We start from the raw sequence: 19189 nt of genomic DNA, 5'->3' as shown, positions 1-19189 counted from the left end.
GCCTTAGATATATTACATATGGCCCTAGTTAACCTAACGATAAATGGGTTGCAGATATACTCAGTTAAAAGTCCGATTCACCGATTAGTCCCTTATCAGCCGCCGGCCTATATGGTACCAGCTACCGATATCCTGAACAGTGAGCAGATATAAGCCATGGGATGAAACTAACCTCGATGGAAAACAACAGTCGTTCCCAAAATGGTCCTGTGTAGGTACATCGAGAAGCATGTTAAGCACAATAGGCTAAACATCACCAAAATTATCCATGGCAGACAAAATAATCTCCAAAAGATAGCTTCAGTGTGCAGGTTTAAGCACGCTAGTAAAGCAAAACAAGTGGAAAGGTGTGCTAACTGCAACAGGCCTAACATTTAACAATAAGCAAATATAGTCATTCAAACTGGTATTGTGCCGGTCTAAGTACACTGGTTATTGTTAAATATAAATGGAAAGACGTGTTAACTACAAGATGCAGCAACCAAATGTAGTCATTCATAGTGGTATTATTGAAACTGGTACTGATGAAATTGAACTGCATAGTTCGTACTTGCACATATAGAACATCACGTTGTGAATAACTGGAATAAACAAGGCATACTACGAATAACCAAAGATAGCATTTGAAACTAGACATATGCTAACTACAAACAACCGAACAATCAAAAGCTTTAAAAGAGGCATATGCTAGCTATAACAGGCTTAACAGCAAGCAAATATATGCATTCCTATCGGTATGTTTAAAACTGGATTGATGAAATGTACTGCACAGTAAATAATTGCACATATAGAGCATCACATTGTGAACAACTGAAATAAACAAATCATGGGTTGACTCACTTGTCACAGATGGGCTCGTTCCCGTGGGAAGAGCATGATGATGTTTGCTAAGACTACGTCGGTATTTCCCCCAAGAGGAGAGGATGATGTAGCACAACAACGGTAGGTATTTCCCTCAGTTATGAAACCAAGGTATCGAACCAGTAGGAGAACCAAGCAGCAAAACGTAAACATCCCTTGCACACAAATAACAGCCATTCGCAACCCGACGTGTTAAAGGGGTTGTCAATCCCTTTCGGGTAACAGCGCCAGAAATGGCTAGTTGACGGGAGAAAATTGTATTAGATTGAAATAATAGATCACAAATAAAATAAAGTGCAGCAAGGTATTTTTGTATTTTTGGTTTAATAGATCTGAATAAAAAACGCAAAGAAAAAGTAGATCACAAGGCAAATATATGAGGAAGAAGACCCGGGGGCCGTAGGTTTCACTAGTGGCTTCACTCGAGAAAAATAGCAAACGATGGGTAAACAAATTACTGTTGGGCAATTGATAAAACTTCAAATAATCATGACGATATCCAGACAATGATCATTACATAGGCATCACGTCCAAGATTAGTAGACCGACTCCTGCGTGCACCTACTACTATTACTCCACACATCGACCGCTATCCAGCATGCATCTAGTGTATTAAGTTCATGGAAAAACGGAGTAATGCAATAAGAATGATGACATGATGTAGACAAGATCCATCTATCTATTGCAGCAGATATTAGATCTCGTCTTTTTATTCTTAGTAGCAACAATACATACATGTCGGTTCTCCTTCTGTCACTGGGATCAAGCACCGTAAGATCGAACCCACTACCGTGCACCTCTTCCCATTGCAAGATAAATAGATCAAGTTGGCCAAACAAAACCCAAATATCGGAGAAGAAATACGAGGCTATAAGAGATCAAAGAAACTCAAATAACTTTCATGGATATAAAAAGATATAACTGATCATAAACTCGAAGTTCATCAGATCCCAACAAACACACCGCAAAAAGAGTTACATCATATGGATCTCCAAGAGACCATTGTATTGAGAATTCAGCGAGAGAGAGAAAGCCATCTAGCTACTAACTACGGACCCGAAGGTCTACAAAGAACTACTGACGCATCATCGGAGAGGCACCAATGGAAGTGGTGAACCCCTCCGTGATCGTGTCTAGATTGGATCTGGTGGTTCTGGACTCTGCGGCGGCTGGATGAATATTTCGTCGACGCTTCTAGGGTTCTGGGATTTTTGGGGTATTTATAGAGCAAAGAGGCGGTCCGGGGGCACCCGAGGTGGGCACAACCCACCAGGGCGCGCCTGGGCCTCCTGGCGTGCCCTGGTGGGTTGTGCCCCCCTCGGGGCACCCCTAGGTGCAACCAGGGCCCATTGCCTTCCTTCTGGCCCATAAAAAATCATCATGGAATTTCATGGCATTTGGACTTCGTTTGATATTGATTTCCTGCGATGTAAAAAACATGGAAAAACAACAACTGGCAATTGGCACTATATCAATAGGTTAGTACCAAAAAATGATATAAAATGACTATAAAATGATTATAAAACATCCAAGATTGATAATAAAACAGTATGGAACAATAAAAAATTATAGATACGTTGGAGACGTATCAGCATCCCCAAGCTTAACTCCTGCTCGTCCTCGAGTAGGTAAGTGATAAAAACAGAATTTTTGATGTGGAGTGATGTTCATCAAGTCATATCATATTCTTTTGTTTATAGCATGGACATTTGGACTTTTATGTGATTCAAAGCAATAGTCTAGTTTTGACATAATAATTTAGATACTCAGGCATATCAACAAGCAACCATGTCTTTCAAAATATCAATGCTAAAACAAGTTATCCCTAGCCCATCATGCTCAAACATTGATCCATTCATGAAACACGCTCGAATATTAGCTACACCCAATACTTAAGTATGATCATATTGCCTCTTAGTTGGTGCTTTTGTAAGAGAAGATGGAGACTCAAATTCAAAATAAAAATTGCATAAAGTAAAAGAAAGGCCCTTCGCAGAGGGAAGTAGGGATTTGTAGAGGTGCCAGAGCTCAAAGCGAAAAATTAGAGATAAAAAAACATTTTGGGAGGTGTATCCATCCCACCAACGAAAACGACGTAGAGCTACGAACACTTTCTATGCTAGATATGCCATAGGCGGTTCCCAAACAGAAAATAAAGTTTATTCCTTTTTCCACCATACTTTCACTTTCGATGGCTAGCCGTATCCACAGGTGCCTTCCATGCCAACACTTTCCAAGAAATTTATTATTTGACAACATAAAGTAAATCCATTTTTGCATTTCGGGACTGGGAATCCCTAAAAGCTTTGCCTTACTCTCGTGCAATGACAAGTGAATAAACACTCATCGTGAGAATAACACATCCAGCATGGAAAATATTAGCCACCCGTTACCGTTCCACGAGCGAAACAAACACACAAAAGAGAAGTTTATTTTGAAAATTAGAGATGGCACATACAAATTTGCTTAGAATGGCAAAATAATACCGCATATAGGTAGGTATAGTGGACTCATGTGGCAATACTGGTTTAAAGGATTTTGGATGCACAAGTAGAGGTCATACTTAGTGCAAAATGAAGGCTAGCAAAAAGATTGAGAGGCGACCAACCAAGAAACGAATAATTTCGTGAAGCAAGCATTAAGCATAAGTAACACCGAATAATACACCACAAGTAGGATGTAATTTTTATTGCATGATTATTGACTTTCGTGCATGCATAGGAAATCACAAATCTAACACCAATATTCTTACTAAAGCACAATTACTCATCAACATAACTCACATATCACATCATCATATCTCAAAACTATTACTAAGAATCAATTTTATTTTGTCCAATGATCTTCATGACATTATTTTACTTTATCCTTCTTGGATATCTACCACTTTGGGACTAATTTTTATGTGTTGCTTTTCATAAGCTCAAACAAATATAAGTGAAGATCATGAACATAACAAATTTTCTTTCTCTCAAAATAATTTAAGTGAAGCAAGAGAGGATTTATTCAAAATTTTACTAACTCTCAAATAAATCTAAGTAAAGCAAGAGAGCATTTCTTCAAAAATAACAAGCATACCGTGCTCAAAAAGATATAAGTGAAGCACTAGAGCAAGTCCTAGCTCATAAACGATTTAAGTGAAGCACATAGAGCAATTCTAACAAGTCATGATATAATTTTGGCTCTCTCAAATAGGTGTGTCCAGCAAGGATTGATGACTTAAAACACAAAATAAAACAAGCAAAGATACATATCATACAAGACGCTCCAAGCAAAACACATATCATGTGACGAATAAAAATATAGCCTCGAGTAAAATACCGATGGTTGTTGGGAGAAAGCGGGGATGCCACTCGGGGGCATCCCCAAGCTTAGTTGGTTGCCCATTTTTGGATAATATCTTGGGATGCCGGGGCATCCCCAAGCTTATTAGGCTCTTATATCCTTCCTTCATCCATCGTAAGATAACCCAAAACTTGAAAACTTCAATCACACAAAACTCAACAAAACCTTCGTGAGATCCGTTAGTATAAGAAAGCAACCACTACTATAAGTGCTGTATCAAACCAATTAATATTTTATTTTTGTATTATATCTACTGTATTCCAACTTTTCTATGGCAAAAACTCACCAAAGAAAACCATATAGCCATCAAAATAAGCACACAACACAAAGAAAACAGAATCTGTCAAAACAGAACAGTCTGTAGTAATCTGACTTTGGCGAATACTTCTGTAACTCCAAATATTCTACCAAAATAGGACGACCTGGGTAATTTGTATATTAATCTTCTGCAAAAATAACTGGCATTTTATCACGTTCTGGTGATTTTTAACAATTGTTTTCGTGAGCACAAAGTTTCTGTCTTTTTCAGCAAGATCAAACAACTATATCCCAAGAAGATCCTATAGGCTTTACTTGGCACAAACACTAATTAAAACATAAAAAACAAAATCATACCAGTAGAATAATTGTGTAAAAACTCAAGAACATAAATCAAAAAGCAAAAATAAATTTTATTCATTGGGTTGCCTCCCAACAAGCGCTATAGTTTTACGCCCTTAGGTAGGCGTAAGGCAAGGACCTAAGTTTTGTCATCTTTGGTTCGAGATCCATAATATGCCCTCATGATTGATTCATAAGGTGGCCTTATTTTTGTTCTAGGAAATTGTTCCATACCCTTTATCAGAGGAAATTGGAACTTGATATTCCCTTCTTTCATATCAATCACGACACCGATAGTGCGTAAAAACGGTCTACCAAGAATAATTGGGCAAGACGGATTGCAATCAATATCAAGAACAATAAAATATATGGGCACATATTTCCTATTTGCAAGAATAAGAACATCATTAATTCTTCCCATAGGCTTGTTAATAGTAGAATCCGCCAAGTGAAAATTCAAAGAACATTCTTCAAGATTGGTAAGACCAAGCACATCACATAAAAAATTCGGAATAGTAGAAACACTAGCACCCAAATCACACAAAGCAAAACACTCGTAATTTTTAATCTTGACTTTGATAGTAGGTTCCCACTCATCATGCAATTTTCTAGGAATTGAAACTTCTAATTCCAATTTTTCTTCCAAAGCTTTCATCATAGCATCAACAATATGTTAGTAAAAGCTTTGTTTTGTTCATAAGCATGGGGTGAATTCAACATGGATTGCAACAAAGAAATACAATCAATCAAAGAGCAACTATCATAATTAAAGTCTTTGTAATTCAAAATAGTGGGTGCATCACTAGCTAAAGTTTTGACCTCTCCAAACCCACTTTCATCAATTTTCTCAACAAGATTTTCACCCTCCGAAATATTGGGACGCCTTCTACCTAAAGTTGACTCTTCTCCAGTCCCTTTTTCATCATTCTTAACTTTACTAAACAAGGAATCAATAGAAGAAACACCAATCATTTTAAGATCTTCATCATTTTTGCAAGAATAATCACTAGAAAAAACTTTTTCTAAAAATTCTCTTTTAGCTCTAAGCATAGCAGTTCTTTTCTTACTTTCATCCATAGAAACATAAAGAGCTTTAATTGATTCATCAACTTTAGGCACAAAAATTTTCATCTTGAGATTTTCCACATCATGAGCAATTCTATCAACACTGCTAGACAAATCATCAATCTTTTTCAACTTTTCTTCTATGGAAGTGTTGAAAACTTTTTGCCTGTTGATAAATTCTTTAATATTATTATCAAGATCAGAGGTATTCCTATTATTATTGTAAGATTGATTTCCATAGGAATTACCATAATTATTAGAGGAATTACTAGGAAAAGGCCTAGGATTAAAATTTCCTCTATAAGCATTGTTGTTGAAATTATTGCGAGAAATAAAATTCACATCAATGGCATCACTATTTTTCTCAACCAAAGTAGACAAAGGCATATCATTAAAATCAATAGGAGTAGCAACCAATTTCATAAGAGCATCAACTTTATCACTCAAGGAAGAAATTTCTTCAACCGAATTAACTTTTTTACTAGTAGGAGCTCTTTCGGTATGCCATTGTGAATAATTTGCCATGATATCATCAAGCAATTTGGTGGCTTCACCCAATGTAATTTCCATAAAAGTTCCACCCGCGGCGGAATCTAAAAGATTACGAGAAACAAAATTCAACCCCGCATAAAATTTTGTATGATCATCCAAAGATTCAACCCATGAGTTGGGCAGTTCCTTAGCATCATTTTCATCCTTTCCCAAGATTGTGCAACATGCTCATGTTCAAGTTGCTTGAAATTCATGATCTGGGTTCTAAGGGAAATAATTTTTGCGGGCGGAAAATACTTAGTGATAAAAGCATCTTTGCACTTATTCCAAGAATCGATACTATTGCGAGGCAAAGAAGAGAACCAAATTTTTGCAGAATCACGCAAAGAAAATGGAAATAATTTCATCTTGACCACAACATTGTCCACATCTTTTTTCTTTTGCATATCGCATAATTCCACAAAGGTATTAAGATGGGACGCGGCATCCTCATTAGGAGTACTGCAAAATTGGTCTTTCATAACAAGATTCAGCAAAACAGTATTAATATCACAAGTCTCCGCACTAGTGGCGGGAGGAGCAAGCGGAGTGCCAATAAAAGCATGGTTGTTGTTATTTGAGAAATCACATAACTTGGTGTTCTCTTGAGTCATGATGACCACACAACAAGATCGCACTCAAAAACAGATCCGGCAAGGAAACGACGAACGAAAAAAGAGAGGCGAATAAAACGGCAAATTTTTGTGAAGTGGGGGAGAGGAAAACGAGAGGCAAATGGCAAATAATGTAAATTGCGAGGAGATGAGATCTGTGATTAGGAACCTGGTTATGTTGAAGATCCTCCTCGGCAACGGCGCCAGAAATTCCCTTGGTGATGTTTGCTAAGACTACGTCGGTATTTCCCCCAAGAGGAGAGGATGATGTAGCATAGCAACGGTTGGTATTTCCCTCAGTTATGAAACCAAGGTATCGAACCAGTAGGAGAACCAAGCAACAAAACGTAAACAACCCCTGCACACAAATAACAGCCACTCGCAACCCGACGTGTTAAAGTGGTTGTCAATCCCTTTAACGTAATGGCGCCAGAAATGGCTAGTTGACGGGAGAAAATTGTATTAGATTGAAATAATAGATCGCAAATAAAATAAAGTGCAGCAAGGTATTTTTGTATTTTTGGTTTAATAGATCTGAATAAAAACGCAAAGGAAAAGTAGATCGCAAGGCCAATATATGAGGAAGAAGACCCGGAGGCCGTAGGTTTCACCAGTGGCTTCTCTCGAGAAAAATAGCAAACGGTGGGTAAAAAAATTACTGTTGGGCAATTGATAGAACTTCAAATAATCATGACGATATCCAGGCAATGATCATTACATAGGCATCACATCCAAGATTAGTAGACCGACTCCTGCCTGCATCTACTACTATTACTCCACACATCGACCGCTATCCAGCATGCATCTAGTGTATAAGTTCATGGAAAAACGGAGTAATGCGATAAGAACGATGACATGATGTAGATAAGATCCATATATCTATTGCGGCAGATATTATATCTCGTCGTTTTATCCTTAGTAGCAACGATACATACGTGTCGGTTCCCCTTCTGTCACTGGGATCAAGCACCGTAAGATCAAACCCACTACCAGACACCTCTTCCCATTGCAAGATAAATAGATCAAGTTGACCAAACAAAACCCAAATATCGGAGAAGAAATACGAGGCTATAAGAGATCATGCATATAAGAGATCAAAGAAACTCAAATAGCTTTCATGGATATAAAAAGATATAACTGATCATAAACTCGAAGTTCATCAGATCCCAACAAACACACCGCAAAAAGAGTTACATCATATGGATCTCCAAGAGACCATTGTATTGAGAATTCAGCGAGAGAGAAAGCCATCTAGCTACTAACTACGGACCCGAAGGTCTACAAAGAACTCCTCATGCATCATCGGAGAGGCACCAATGAAAGTGGTGAACCCCTCTGTGATGGTGTCTAGATTAAATCTGGTGGTTCTGGACTCTGCGGCGGCTGGATGAATATTTCGTCGACGCTTCTAGGGTTCTGGGATTATAGTGACGGCTATTCGGCACTTTTGTACATATTTTCTCATTGTTTGCGTCTATCGCGCTCCTCTTGGAGCCCTCGGTGCATAGGTTACATACATATACCGATCTGGTATGCTTGAGGGTATTCTCCATCGTGTTGCTTTGTGGTGTCCCATGGTCTTTTGCTGCTTCGCTAATTGCAGGATCTCAGCGTCCATGTGTTCCACTCCCTTCGTTCGTAAATATAAGTCTTGTTTAAAGATTCCACTACAAATTACATACGGATGTAATAGACATGTTTTAAAGTTAGATTCATTCATTTTGCTCCGTATGTACTTTCTCCGTTCGGAATTACTTGTCTCGGAAATGGATGTATCTAGAACTAAAATACATCTAAATACATCCATTTTGGCGACAAGTAATTCCGAACGGAGGGAGTAGTTCATAGTGGAGTCTCTAAAAAAACTTATATTTAAAAATGGAGGGAGTACAAATGTTTGTTTCTTTGTGTGTTCACCTGTGATTTTAGTGAAACGACGACGCTCTTTCTGGTTTGGTCTTGGAAAAAAAAGGAGCGGGGGGAACTTCGTTGCTTTTGGCGAGAAATAATGTTATGCTCCATTCCGTTTTGAAGGATAAGGGTCAGGGAAGATTAAAGATAGCGTGGACACCAGATTTTGGCATGGCACAATGGCAATCAAGATGACCTCAAATGAAAAAGTATTCTACATGGAAATTCTTCATACCATCTGAACCAACAACTTGGTGGTGTTAGGGTCGTGTCCACCCGAGCTCGTCTCGAAAGCCAAAACAGTGCTGGAAGTGTTGAGAGTTGGTGCTGGGGGGGGGGGGGGGTACTGTTCGCTCCTTTACGCCTCCAAGATGACGTCTCTACATGAAAATTATTCATTCATCTCGTCGAGTGCCAATAATTTTGCTTTTTGAATCACCTCAATATGAGGTCATATGCAAAAGTTACAGCCGATGCAGTGTGGCCTGACCATGACTAAAATATGGCGCCCGACTCTAGACATCCATATAACACCTGTCTGATACATTGCGCGAGTTATCACACTTTTGCGCGAGTGATTCAGCCCTCAGATGAAAAAATGTTCAACATGAAGATTCGTCATCTCGTCGAGACGAACAACTTTACTTTTTTGGTCATTTTGATCAGAGGTCGTATGTAGCTGTGGGTCCCAAAAACCAAATTGTTATCTCAGGCCCACGCGTAATCGGGGTTCGGTTGATTTTAGAAAGATTTGGACGGAATATGGAGTCCTTTTCTTGTACGGGAAATTCAGTCGCCTCATATATAGGTGAGGGGTGACACCCTAAACAACAACACACGATTGCAAAATCCATCTACTACTTTTTCATCTACAATTTATCTCTCTCTCTCTCGTTCTTCGTGTTTGAGAGTTGCAAACCCCAAGGCTCTAGGGGCGGTTGAACCGACCTAGGGCAGCCCATAGCCATCGCACTCGCTGATGGGGTCCCTCCTGGGGGTGTGGGGTTTTGGATTTGCAAAAGTTCTTGCCGGTGTGTCTTGCGTATCGCGCTCCCGGCGAGGGTCCTCCGATGGCGTGTCCCTCGTATTGCGCTCGGCGTTAGGGGTACACGGTGACATGTTTGTGCATGAACTTATAGGGTGTGTTTGGTTACCTGCACCGTTTTTTGCCACTTTGCATACTTGACCCATTTGGGATTGGTTGAGGTAATGCGGGAATAAAACCAACATCTGCATATTGATTGATTGTCTACATTGCATCAAGGCCCGGATGGTGACATGTCGTTTGCTTGCCTGTGTTGGTGCTTCAGGGGTGAGCAAATGCAAAGCACAACTGTTTGGCTGCATGTAACTAGCTGTTCTCCTCACCTCTTTCAAAAGTGGTGGCCTTACTACCCATTTTGCAGCACTTCACAGCAGACAACAAAACACAACACACGATCAAATCACACAAGAGCAACAAAAACAGCACAGCAAAAACAGCTAGAACAGGCAGATCAAATTTACTACTAAGCTTAAGTTTAAAATAGCAAGGCATCCCATGCCCCTGCTGGTGCTGATCCCTGACAAAACATAGACAAGTTTAGTAGCAAACCAGATGGACAAACTTTAGTTCAGACCTAACTTAGTTCATAGTTCTGACAATCTACATAAAGACAACCTAAAGAGCATGCGAGATGTTACCGACGCAGCTGTGTTTCGAGCACCGGACCCTGCAGATGTTGGAGGTGTTCGCATTGAAGATCTACATCCTCGAGCAATCCACCGTGCGCGCGTCTCCACATCGCCTTCGATGCGCTCGCTGTGCCACCCCCGCCGCTGTCGACCTCGTGCTATCTGCGTCGCCTGGTTGGATGGGTTGGCGCCCTCGCCCTCACCTGGTCGCAAGGGTTGGCGCCGCCGGCGCCTGTGGCCTGCTCCGCCAGAAGCATCCCCTGCATCGTCGGCTCCTCATGCGCGATGCGGTGCCGAATCGAGGCAGAGCTACGCGCGCTCGATGCGGGGGCAACGAGACCCGACCTCACCCGCCAACCTCGGCGACGCCGGCAGCCCGTCTTCAGATCCGGCGATGAAAATGGAAGAAGGCAGTGGGAAGTGTTGGGGGAGGGGTCCGCGGTGGGTAGGGGTGAAGGGGATTCAGCTTCGCTGCGACGGCTGTAACTCGTTCGGTCGCTTCCAGCATTGACCAAACGCACGCATGTGATGACGTGGCATGCGGGAGTCTTCAAGAATTCGTGCGACTTCTGCTAGCATGTTCAAGCCAAGTTAATCTATACCTACTATTAAAGGGAATAGGTATTCTTGGTTTGGTTTAGTCCTTTTCGTAAGGAATAAGTATTTTTTTTTTCTTGAGGGGTAGGGAATAGGTATTCTTGGTTTGGTTTAGTCCATTTCGTTTGGTTTGAGTGCACGCCAAAGTTTCATACTGTTGGCTCGCTAAGCGTGGCTCGTACACACGCTTAGCGATCTGGGCCAGGTACTTGTATGTTGATGGGCCTTTTATGGGCTTTGATAGAGACCGTGAGAAAAATTGGTTCAAAATAAATCAACATTGTGGTAATTGAACATATGATCTCCTGTGTGGCTCTTGCATGTAACAACCGATGACCTATGCGTCTTTCATATTTACTAATCCGAGCTCGCTCTAAATATACGAGTAGCAGTCATCATGTTTAGGACGAGCTAATTAAGCAAATGAGCTAATTAAAGGAAGGATTGTGGGCTTAAATAAAATATTTAAACAGATGTGCCTAATTAAAGAAAGGATTATGGGTAAACCGGTGGAATAATTAAAATAAAGATTGTGGTCTTAATAAATTCTACATGAAGGGTTTCAGGTAAAAACATAGGATAATTAAAAGGAAGGATCTGTGGGCTTCGATGTGTTGGAGCTACTAATAAATTAGAAAAAGAAGAATTTGATTCCTGACTAAAACGGGTGATGACGACATGATAATTATAGAAAGGATTATATTTAAATGCCATTAAAAAGATTATACTTAAATGGAATCAATGGGAGATTATGTCCGGCAAAGAAAATATGAAAACGGCTAAATTGCAACATATTTTTTATGTTCATTTTGTAGAAGGATGTTGCGTTGCAGCATGTTCTTCATAATAAATTCGGTGTTGTGAAACATTATGCTTGATCAAAATATTGATTTTTCTTCTTGCAACGCACGGACATATGTACTAATAAGTTATTAAAACGATTTGTTTCATGCGGTGTGGCGTGAGACCGTCGGGCTGGACGACCAAATCCCCAATTCAGGCTACTCGAGTCGAATCATTCAATCTCAGCAGCCAGCACACACCAGTCCCAGCGAAAAGCCGGGCTCCAAAATCCCCAATCTGCTCCAGGTGGTCAAACCATTCCACCATTCCCCGGCGCACCACCATGGCAGCATCCCCGCCGGCGATCCTGGACGAGCTCTTCGAAGAGATCCTCCTCCGCCTCCCGCCCGACGACCCAGCCTGCCTCCTCCGCGCCTCCCTCGTCTGCAAGGCCTGGGGTTGCGCCGTCTCCCGCCCCCACTTCCGCCGCCGCCTCCACGAGCTCCACCGGGCGCCCCCGGTGCTCGGCCTCCTGCACGACCTGGAAGACGAGCGCATCCCACGATTCATCCCCACCACCGCGTCGTCCTTCTCCCTCACCGCTCCGCACAACCGGTACTGGCGGACCCTCGACTGCCGCCACGGCCGCGCCCTCTTCCTCTCCAACCCCCAGTCCCCGGAAACCCAGGAGCTTCTCGTGTGGGAGCCAATCACGGGTGCCCAGCAGCGCATACCGGTGCCCGCGGCGCTCGAGAGCAACTTCCCCATGGCGGCCGTGTTCTGCGCAGCGGACGGGTGCGACCACCGCGCCTGCCTCGGGGGCCCTTTCCGCGTGCTCTTCATCCTCTCGGTCGTGGTAGGCCAAGTCACTGACGACGACTGCTATCTCACGTCGGCGTGCGCATATTCGTCGGAGACTGGCACCTGGGGCGAGCCGACCTCGTTGCGCCGCCGCTCGCCCATGCCCATGTGCTTTACATTTTATTCCAGTGTGCTCGTTGGAAAGTCTCTGCTCTATTTCATGTCTGATGATGCGTTCATTCTCGAGTGTGACTTGGCAAGGCACAGACTGGCTGTGTTCAACCCACCAAACCATGAGCCGGTCTGCGGCCAATATACCATCATGCTGGCGGAGGACGGTGGACTGGGAGTTTGCCAAAGGATGGATCAGCAGCTCAAATTGTGGTCAAGGGAGGTGAGTGACAGTGTTGAAGCACGATGGGTGCTGAGCCGGGTCGTCTACCTGGAAAATTTGCTCCCGGTTGGTGCTCTCGTGGATGCAGAGACTAGAGTGCAAGTGCTGGGCTTTGCCGAGGGAGCAAATACCATTTTCCTAACCACGGTTGATGGCATCTTCATGATCAAACTGCAATCGGAGCGGGCGAGGAGGGTGTGCGATGAATCCGATGATCATCTCTTTTGTTATTTGATTCCGGTTGTCAGCTTCTACACTCCTGTGCCTCGAGGTGAGCACAGGGATCCGTCGTTGAAGCATAGTGAGGATGCAGGTGGTGAGGAGAAAACAGTATATCAGGCACAACAATTGATCAACAAAATGAGTCAAATGTTACCAGGGGGGACTTTGTCAACGCTTTCGATTGCATCAACCACGCCATAGAGAACAGGTTAGGATTCTCTTCCCAAAAGCCGCTAGCCCCGCTGAAGTGTGCCAATGTGTTATTTGTGTGGAAACTAACTTGCAGTTAGTTTGTTGATTTTTTTGGATCTGTTATTGTTCTATAACATGTCCCTAGTCGCTCTGAGCCTTTGGCTTTTGTATTTTGTAAGACAAGGATTAATGGGGTTCAAGATGTTCTAAGATGTCCCTAGTTGCTATGAGTGTGTTGCTGTTTGAGATGTCACTCGTTAACAATACTTGGGAGTTAGAGCCTAGTATGTTCTATTATGATGTGCACGTTGTGATCATCATCGTATCGAAGTGCGATTACCATGCTATCCAGTACTAGCTAGTTCCAAATATCTCTCTGCAGTTTATTCATATTGTATACTTGATCTGTGCAGACACTAGTCAGTTGTTAGAAAAGGCAGTCAACAGAACAAACTTAGCACCTTGTATCGTCAAATTGGTTGACAGGATAATTATAATTGTGCTGTCCTATCATAGATCACCGTAACTTTCTGCCTTCTGCTATAACCTTAACAATTGTAGACTGAAACTGTATGCCTTTGTTGTCAGGGTTCCACCCTATTATGAAGTTGCTCCTGAGTGTACCAGCATGGTTTACGGACATTGATGCAGCTTGCTATAGGAAGAATCCATGAAGACTTCAGCCAGCAAAGAAGATGCTAGGAACTCAAAAGACCTCAGGTAGCAATGTTAATGATGCTCCACCTTCAGAGAAAAGGTGATTCTGAATAATGTGTTGTATATACCACTGATCCTTTTGCCCCAGAGGCCCAGACCTGTGTGGCTAAATACTCAAAATTTTCATTATTCTGTAAGTATATCTGTATATGTCTGAAATTCTATTTGTATGAAATAGTTTCTCAAACAAGTAGTGAAACCAACTTAACCCAATGCTGTTAACAACTTAACATGGCATGGATGCTGGCCCAAAGGGAATCATATTACACACGGACATGTGAAGTGTGTTTGGGACTTGGAACAGCTTGTCATAGGAAAGCATTTTAAAACATACAGTGGATAGTAGCTAGATGATGTTGGACAAAGCATAGAAAACTTTAGCCTGCTGGTAAGCAGCTTCTTTATAGCTGTACATAGTTTGACCATGTACCCATTTGTCAGTCACACTACAGCTATATCTACAACTATAGTGAGTGATCAGTCCCACCCAGAAAATACTCGCCATCAGTGAGCTCTTAGAGCCGACCATGATGACCTGTTCTGTCGCAGTGATCACTCGTCATGGTGGAGGCGGAGGCTGTGTTTATCTGTGTGGATCTTTGGGCAAATGCATCCTTTGCTACACCCGGAACACGATGGTCTCGCACATTCAGTGAATGTGTGATTTATCACAATCTGGCATATTGAAAGGATATGAACATGTATCCTGGTACAGAGAAAGTTCTGTCCAAAATGAGGAGCATCATAAATAAAGTTTGACATAGGCGAAAAACATCTTTTTAAAACTGTTAAGGCACCAATAATATGCAAGATCCCAAGTACCTGTCATAGAATCCACACCTTACAGAGCAAGAACAATTAACTGACAAACAATAAGAGAAGCGAACAATTACGCTTGCACCATAGCACAGCAGGAAGTGAATATGCTGCTGATCATTCTCTATGTTAATTGCATAAACTGAGAAATGTAACATATATGGAAGCTATCGGCCGTGTAGGAACCAATACTTTTTGTGCAGGATGGGAGCAGCTTATGAGGCATAAAACCTTTCAAAGAAGTCATATTATTTTGGAAGTCTCGAAACAGGGGGAACACAAGCAGACATTGGAAAAAAAAAAGTGAGAAAACTAACTTATCCGGAACAACACTTCTTATTGTGGGAAAGGAAAAACAATTCAAACCCAAAAGTGTCCTTCTCAGCTCGAGCTCATATGAGCTCGAGTGAACAGTAAAATCCGAAAAAAATTCAACCAAATTTCAAAATATTCTGATTTCTTTTTTGCAAATTTTGACAAAAAATTTCACTTCTTGAAAAGTTTTATCACGAAATAGCATTCCTGGAAGTCGTGGAAAAAAAAACAAAACCAGCACTCCAAAAGTAGCTTTTTTGGAGCATTGATTTTGTTTTGTTTTTATTTTGCCACGACTTGCACGAATGTCATTTCTGATGAAATTTTGCAAGCTTGTAAAACATTTGTCAAATGTTGCCACAAAAAAGTTCAGAAATTTTTTATTTTTTTTCATAACTCTGCTTTATCTTCGTGCCCTGGTACTTTCCTGAATAATTATCTGTAATAGCAGCAATCTTAGTTGTGATGCTATTCACCTCCAGTTCCTCCTATGCAAAATGAAAAATTGATAGAGAAATATGTACCAACGGCATGGTTGTATATTCCTTGCAGGTTCAGGCACCCTGTAAGGATGGAGACACAGCTCTAAGTAAAAACTAGCTGGTGTGCTAATCCAGTTCAATAACATGGTAGACCTGCAATGGAATTAGCTATGTATGATGTCTACTTATAGAGCAACTTTAGACACAATGGAAACACATGAGCTGGACTGGAATGATAATGTAGGGTTACACAAAACATGAAATGGTTAGGCGTGCTAACGATGTTAGTCATTTTCTTAACACAAAGGCACGGCTGAAATATATGTGGAATAACCTACAATACAACGTAGGAAGTAATTCATCTCCTACCCATCATCTCAATAAATGTAGCATTTGCTGCAGAAGGTGCTGTTCATCTGAGGTAATCATGAAAATATGCAATGAACATCAAGACAGATTGTACATATTACTTCGAACATCAGGATCAACACAAGTTTTGATGGTCAAACATCAGGAGCGAGTTTCGATATTTGCATCTTGGAGGCAATAGTCATGTCTAGGATTTGTCGATGTAACCTATATGTTTTACTGCTTCCAACAATGCTGGATTGTGATGCGCCCTTTTTTTTCTAAAAGAATAAACATAAATTCGAAATCACGCATGCCATATGTAGTTGCCTGAAAAACGAGTCTGACTGTCGATTTTCTGCGTCGGTCGAAGCCGGAGCCGGAGACCACATGGCTCGGTGGAGGCGAGACGGAGGCTTGACTGGGGGAGGGCTTTCATATTTGATTCCTGTTTGGATTAGACAGTGACAGGACGAGTAGCCATGAGACGTGTCGTCGTAGCAGGAGACGCTGGGGGAGTGGGGGACAAATGCAGGGGGAGAATATCAAGTGCTAACAGGGATTAGATGCTACCATTCTTCGAAATACACATTTAAATGTTCAAAAAAGGTTCCAAAAAAATTATGAGTGTTCACAAGATATGTGTCTTCAAACTGTAAAAATTTCAAAACACATAAGAAGAAAAAAAAACGACAATTCCAGCATGAATAGTCTTCGAAGAGATCCTCCTCCGCCTCCCGCCCGACGACCCGGCCTGCCTCCTCCGCGCCTCCCTCGTCTGCAAGGCCTGGGGTTGCGCCGTCTCCCGCCCAGGATTCCGCCGCCGCCTCCACGAGCTCCACCGGGCACCCCCCGTGCTCGGCTTCCTCCACGGCTGCGACGACGACCGCATCCCCCACTTCACCCCCACCACCGCGTCGTCCTTCTCCCTCGCCGCTCCGGACTCTCGCTCCTGGCGGGCCCTTGACTGCCGCCACGGCCGCGCCCTCTTCCTCTCCAAGGGTGATGCACAGGAACTCCTCCTGTGGGAGCCAACCACGGGCGCCCAGCAGCGCGTACCGTTGCCCGTGTCGTACGATGTCATCTGCCGGTACGAGGAGGTGACAGTGTACGCCACCGCGGCCGTGTTCTGTGCAGCTGACGGGTGTGACCACCGGGACTGCTTCACAGGCCCTTTTGGCGTGTTATTCGTCTTCTGCGTCGAGCAAGACGGTGACGGGGGGTGTGTCACGTTGACGCGCCTATACTCGTCGGAAACCGACAGCTGGGATGAGCCGAGCTGGATTTTCCATGACTTGCCCATGTGTTTTACATTTTATTCCAGCGTGCTCGTTGGGAGGTCTCTGCTCTACTTCATGTCTGATGATGGGTGCATCCTAGAGTATGACTTTGCAGGTCATGACCTGACTGTTTTCGACCCACCGAACTATGAGTCCATCTACGATGGCCGATATAACATCATGCTGGCGGAGGACGGTGGACTGGGAGTTAGCCAAAGGATGGATCAGCAGCTCAAATTGTGGACAAGGGTGATTGAAGGCGCCGATGCCCGATGGGTACTGAGCCGGGTCATTTACTTGCAAAATTTGCTCCCAGATGGTGCTCTCGTGGAGCCAGCAAGTTCATTGTGTGTGTTGGGCTTTGCTGAGGGAGCAAATGTCCTTTTCATGACCACGGTTGCTGGCCTATTCACAATTGAACTACAATCAGAGCGGATGAGGAGGGTGTGTGATGATCATGCCTTATGTAATTTGATTCCAATTGTTAGCTTCTACACTCCTGTGCCCCGAGGAGAGCAAAAGGATCCATCGTTTGAACCCAGTGAGGATGCGGGTGGTCAGGAGGGAGGAGTGGAGGAGAAGAAAACGGTAGGTCAGGCACATCAGTTGTTCGACAATGGGTCCAACATTATCAAGGAGGGGGGCTTTGTGGGCGCCTTCGATTACATCAGCCATGACCTCGAGAATAGGTTAGGATGCTCTTCCCAAAAGCTGTTAGCCCTGCTGAAGCAAATAACCTGCAATTTGTTCAGTGCTCTTTCGGATCTGCTGTTGTTTGAATATGTCCATAGTTGCTCTGAGCCTATGACTTTCTGCGGTGATGTGGTTACCCAGCTATGAGTGTGTTGCTGTTTGAGGTGTTGCTTGATAGAGGCTAGTATTTCTGTTGTGATGTGTGTGTTGTGATTGGCATCGTATCAACGTGCAATTACCATGCTATCCTATTTGAGAAATGTTATATGCCTCTCTAGTACTCCCTCTGTTCGGAATTACTTGTCGCAGAAATGGATGTATCTAGACGTATTTTAGTTCTAGATACATCCATTTCCGAGACAAGTAATTCCGAACGGAGGGAGTACTAGCTAACTCTGCAATTTATTTGTATAGTAGTAGTTAATAACTGGTTAGAAAATGCAGTCAACAGAACAAGTTAGCACTGTGTGTCATCAAACTGGTTGACAGTAATTGTAGCTGTGCTGTTCTATCATGCTAGATCACAGTATGTTATAACCTTTGCAATTATAGACTGATCCTTTATTGTCAGGGTTCCACCAAACGGAGAAGTTGTTTCAGAGTCTACAGACATGGGTGTAGCGCTATACGAAGCTCGAGAGGTGACTGGTCCTTTGGGTGATGTTCCCAAGACTGCATGAATGAAGAATTGGTGAAGATTTCGCTAAATCAGCAAAGATGAAGCTGGGTAGGTGATCCTTTGGGTAGCAATGTTGATGATTCTGAATAATGTGTTGTATACCATATACCAGAGAAAGGTGATTCTGAAATTGACTAAAAAAATGTGATTCTGAAATTTTTCTGAAAGCATATATAGACCTGCTTCATTACTCATAAAAAGCTTGTTTATTGCTTGTGCATATTTTGAATCTATGCCTCTCAAAAAATATTTTGAATGGCTGGTGCCAT

The 19189-nt window shown here is 42.5% G+C and overlaps 2 protein-coding genes across 2 annotated transcripts; both read left to right on the top strand.

Annotated features, from left to right (window-relative positions):
- The first annotated feature begins 12196 nt into the window (after positions 1-12196).
- On the top strand, positions 12197-14520 carry LOC123123581 (uncharacterized). The gene is made up of 2 exons (XM_044544110.1): positions 12197-13606; positions 14179-14520. Exon 1 carries the CDS (start codon positions 12325-12327, stop codon positions 13597-13599), a length of 1275 nt encoding a protein of 424 aa, XP_044400045.1. The 5' UTR covers positions 12197-12324; the 3' UTR covers positions 13600-13606; positions 14179-14520.
- A 1449-nt stretch (positions 14521-15969) lies between these two features.
- LOC123121136 (uncharacterized) lies at positions 15970-18921 on the top strand. The gene is made up of 3 exons (XM_044541059.1): positions 15970-16003; positions 16980-18237; positions 18813-18921. The coding sequence occupies exons 1-3, from the start codon at positions 15970-15972 to the stop codon at positions 18919-18921; spliced, it is 1401 nt and encodes a 466-aa protein (XP_044396994.1).
- The last annotated feature ends 268 nt before the right edge of the window (positions 18922-19189 follow it).

This window comes from Triticum aestivum, chromosome 5D, assembly GCF_018294505.1.
Source record: "Triticum aestivum cultivar Chinese Spring chromosome 5D, IWGSC CS RefSeq v2.1, whole genome shotgun sequence".
NCBI lineage: Eukaryota > Viridiplantae > Streptophyta > Magnoliopsida > Poales > Poaceae > Triticum > Triticum aestivum.
Note: the sequence above shows the minus strand (reverse complement) of the source record. Positions and strands in the feature narration are given on the sequence as shown.

What these genes read in the sequence shown, in the direction of transcription:
- LOC123123581 (XM_044544110.1), top strand. Translation starts at nt 12,325, where the DNA reads ATGGCAGCATCCCCGCCGGCGATCCTGGACGAGCTCTTCGAAGAGATC.
- LOC123121136 (XM_044541059.1), top strand. Translation starts at nt 15,970, where the DNA reads ATGGTTGTATATTCCTTGCAGGTTCAGGCACCCT. An exon ending in CTTGCAGGTTCAGGCACCCT is followed by an intron (nt 16,004 to 16,979) that starts GTAAGGATGGAG and finishes CAGCATGAATAG; the next exon opens with TCTTCGAAGAGATCCTCCTC. An exon ending in AGCCATGACCTCGAGAATAG is followed by an intron (nt 18,238 to 18,812) that starts GTTAGGATGCTC and finishes CTTTATTGTCAG; the next exon opens with GGTTCCACCAAACGGAGAAG.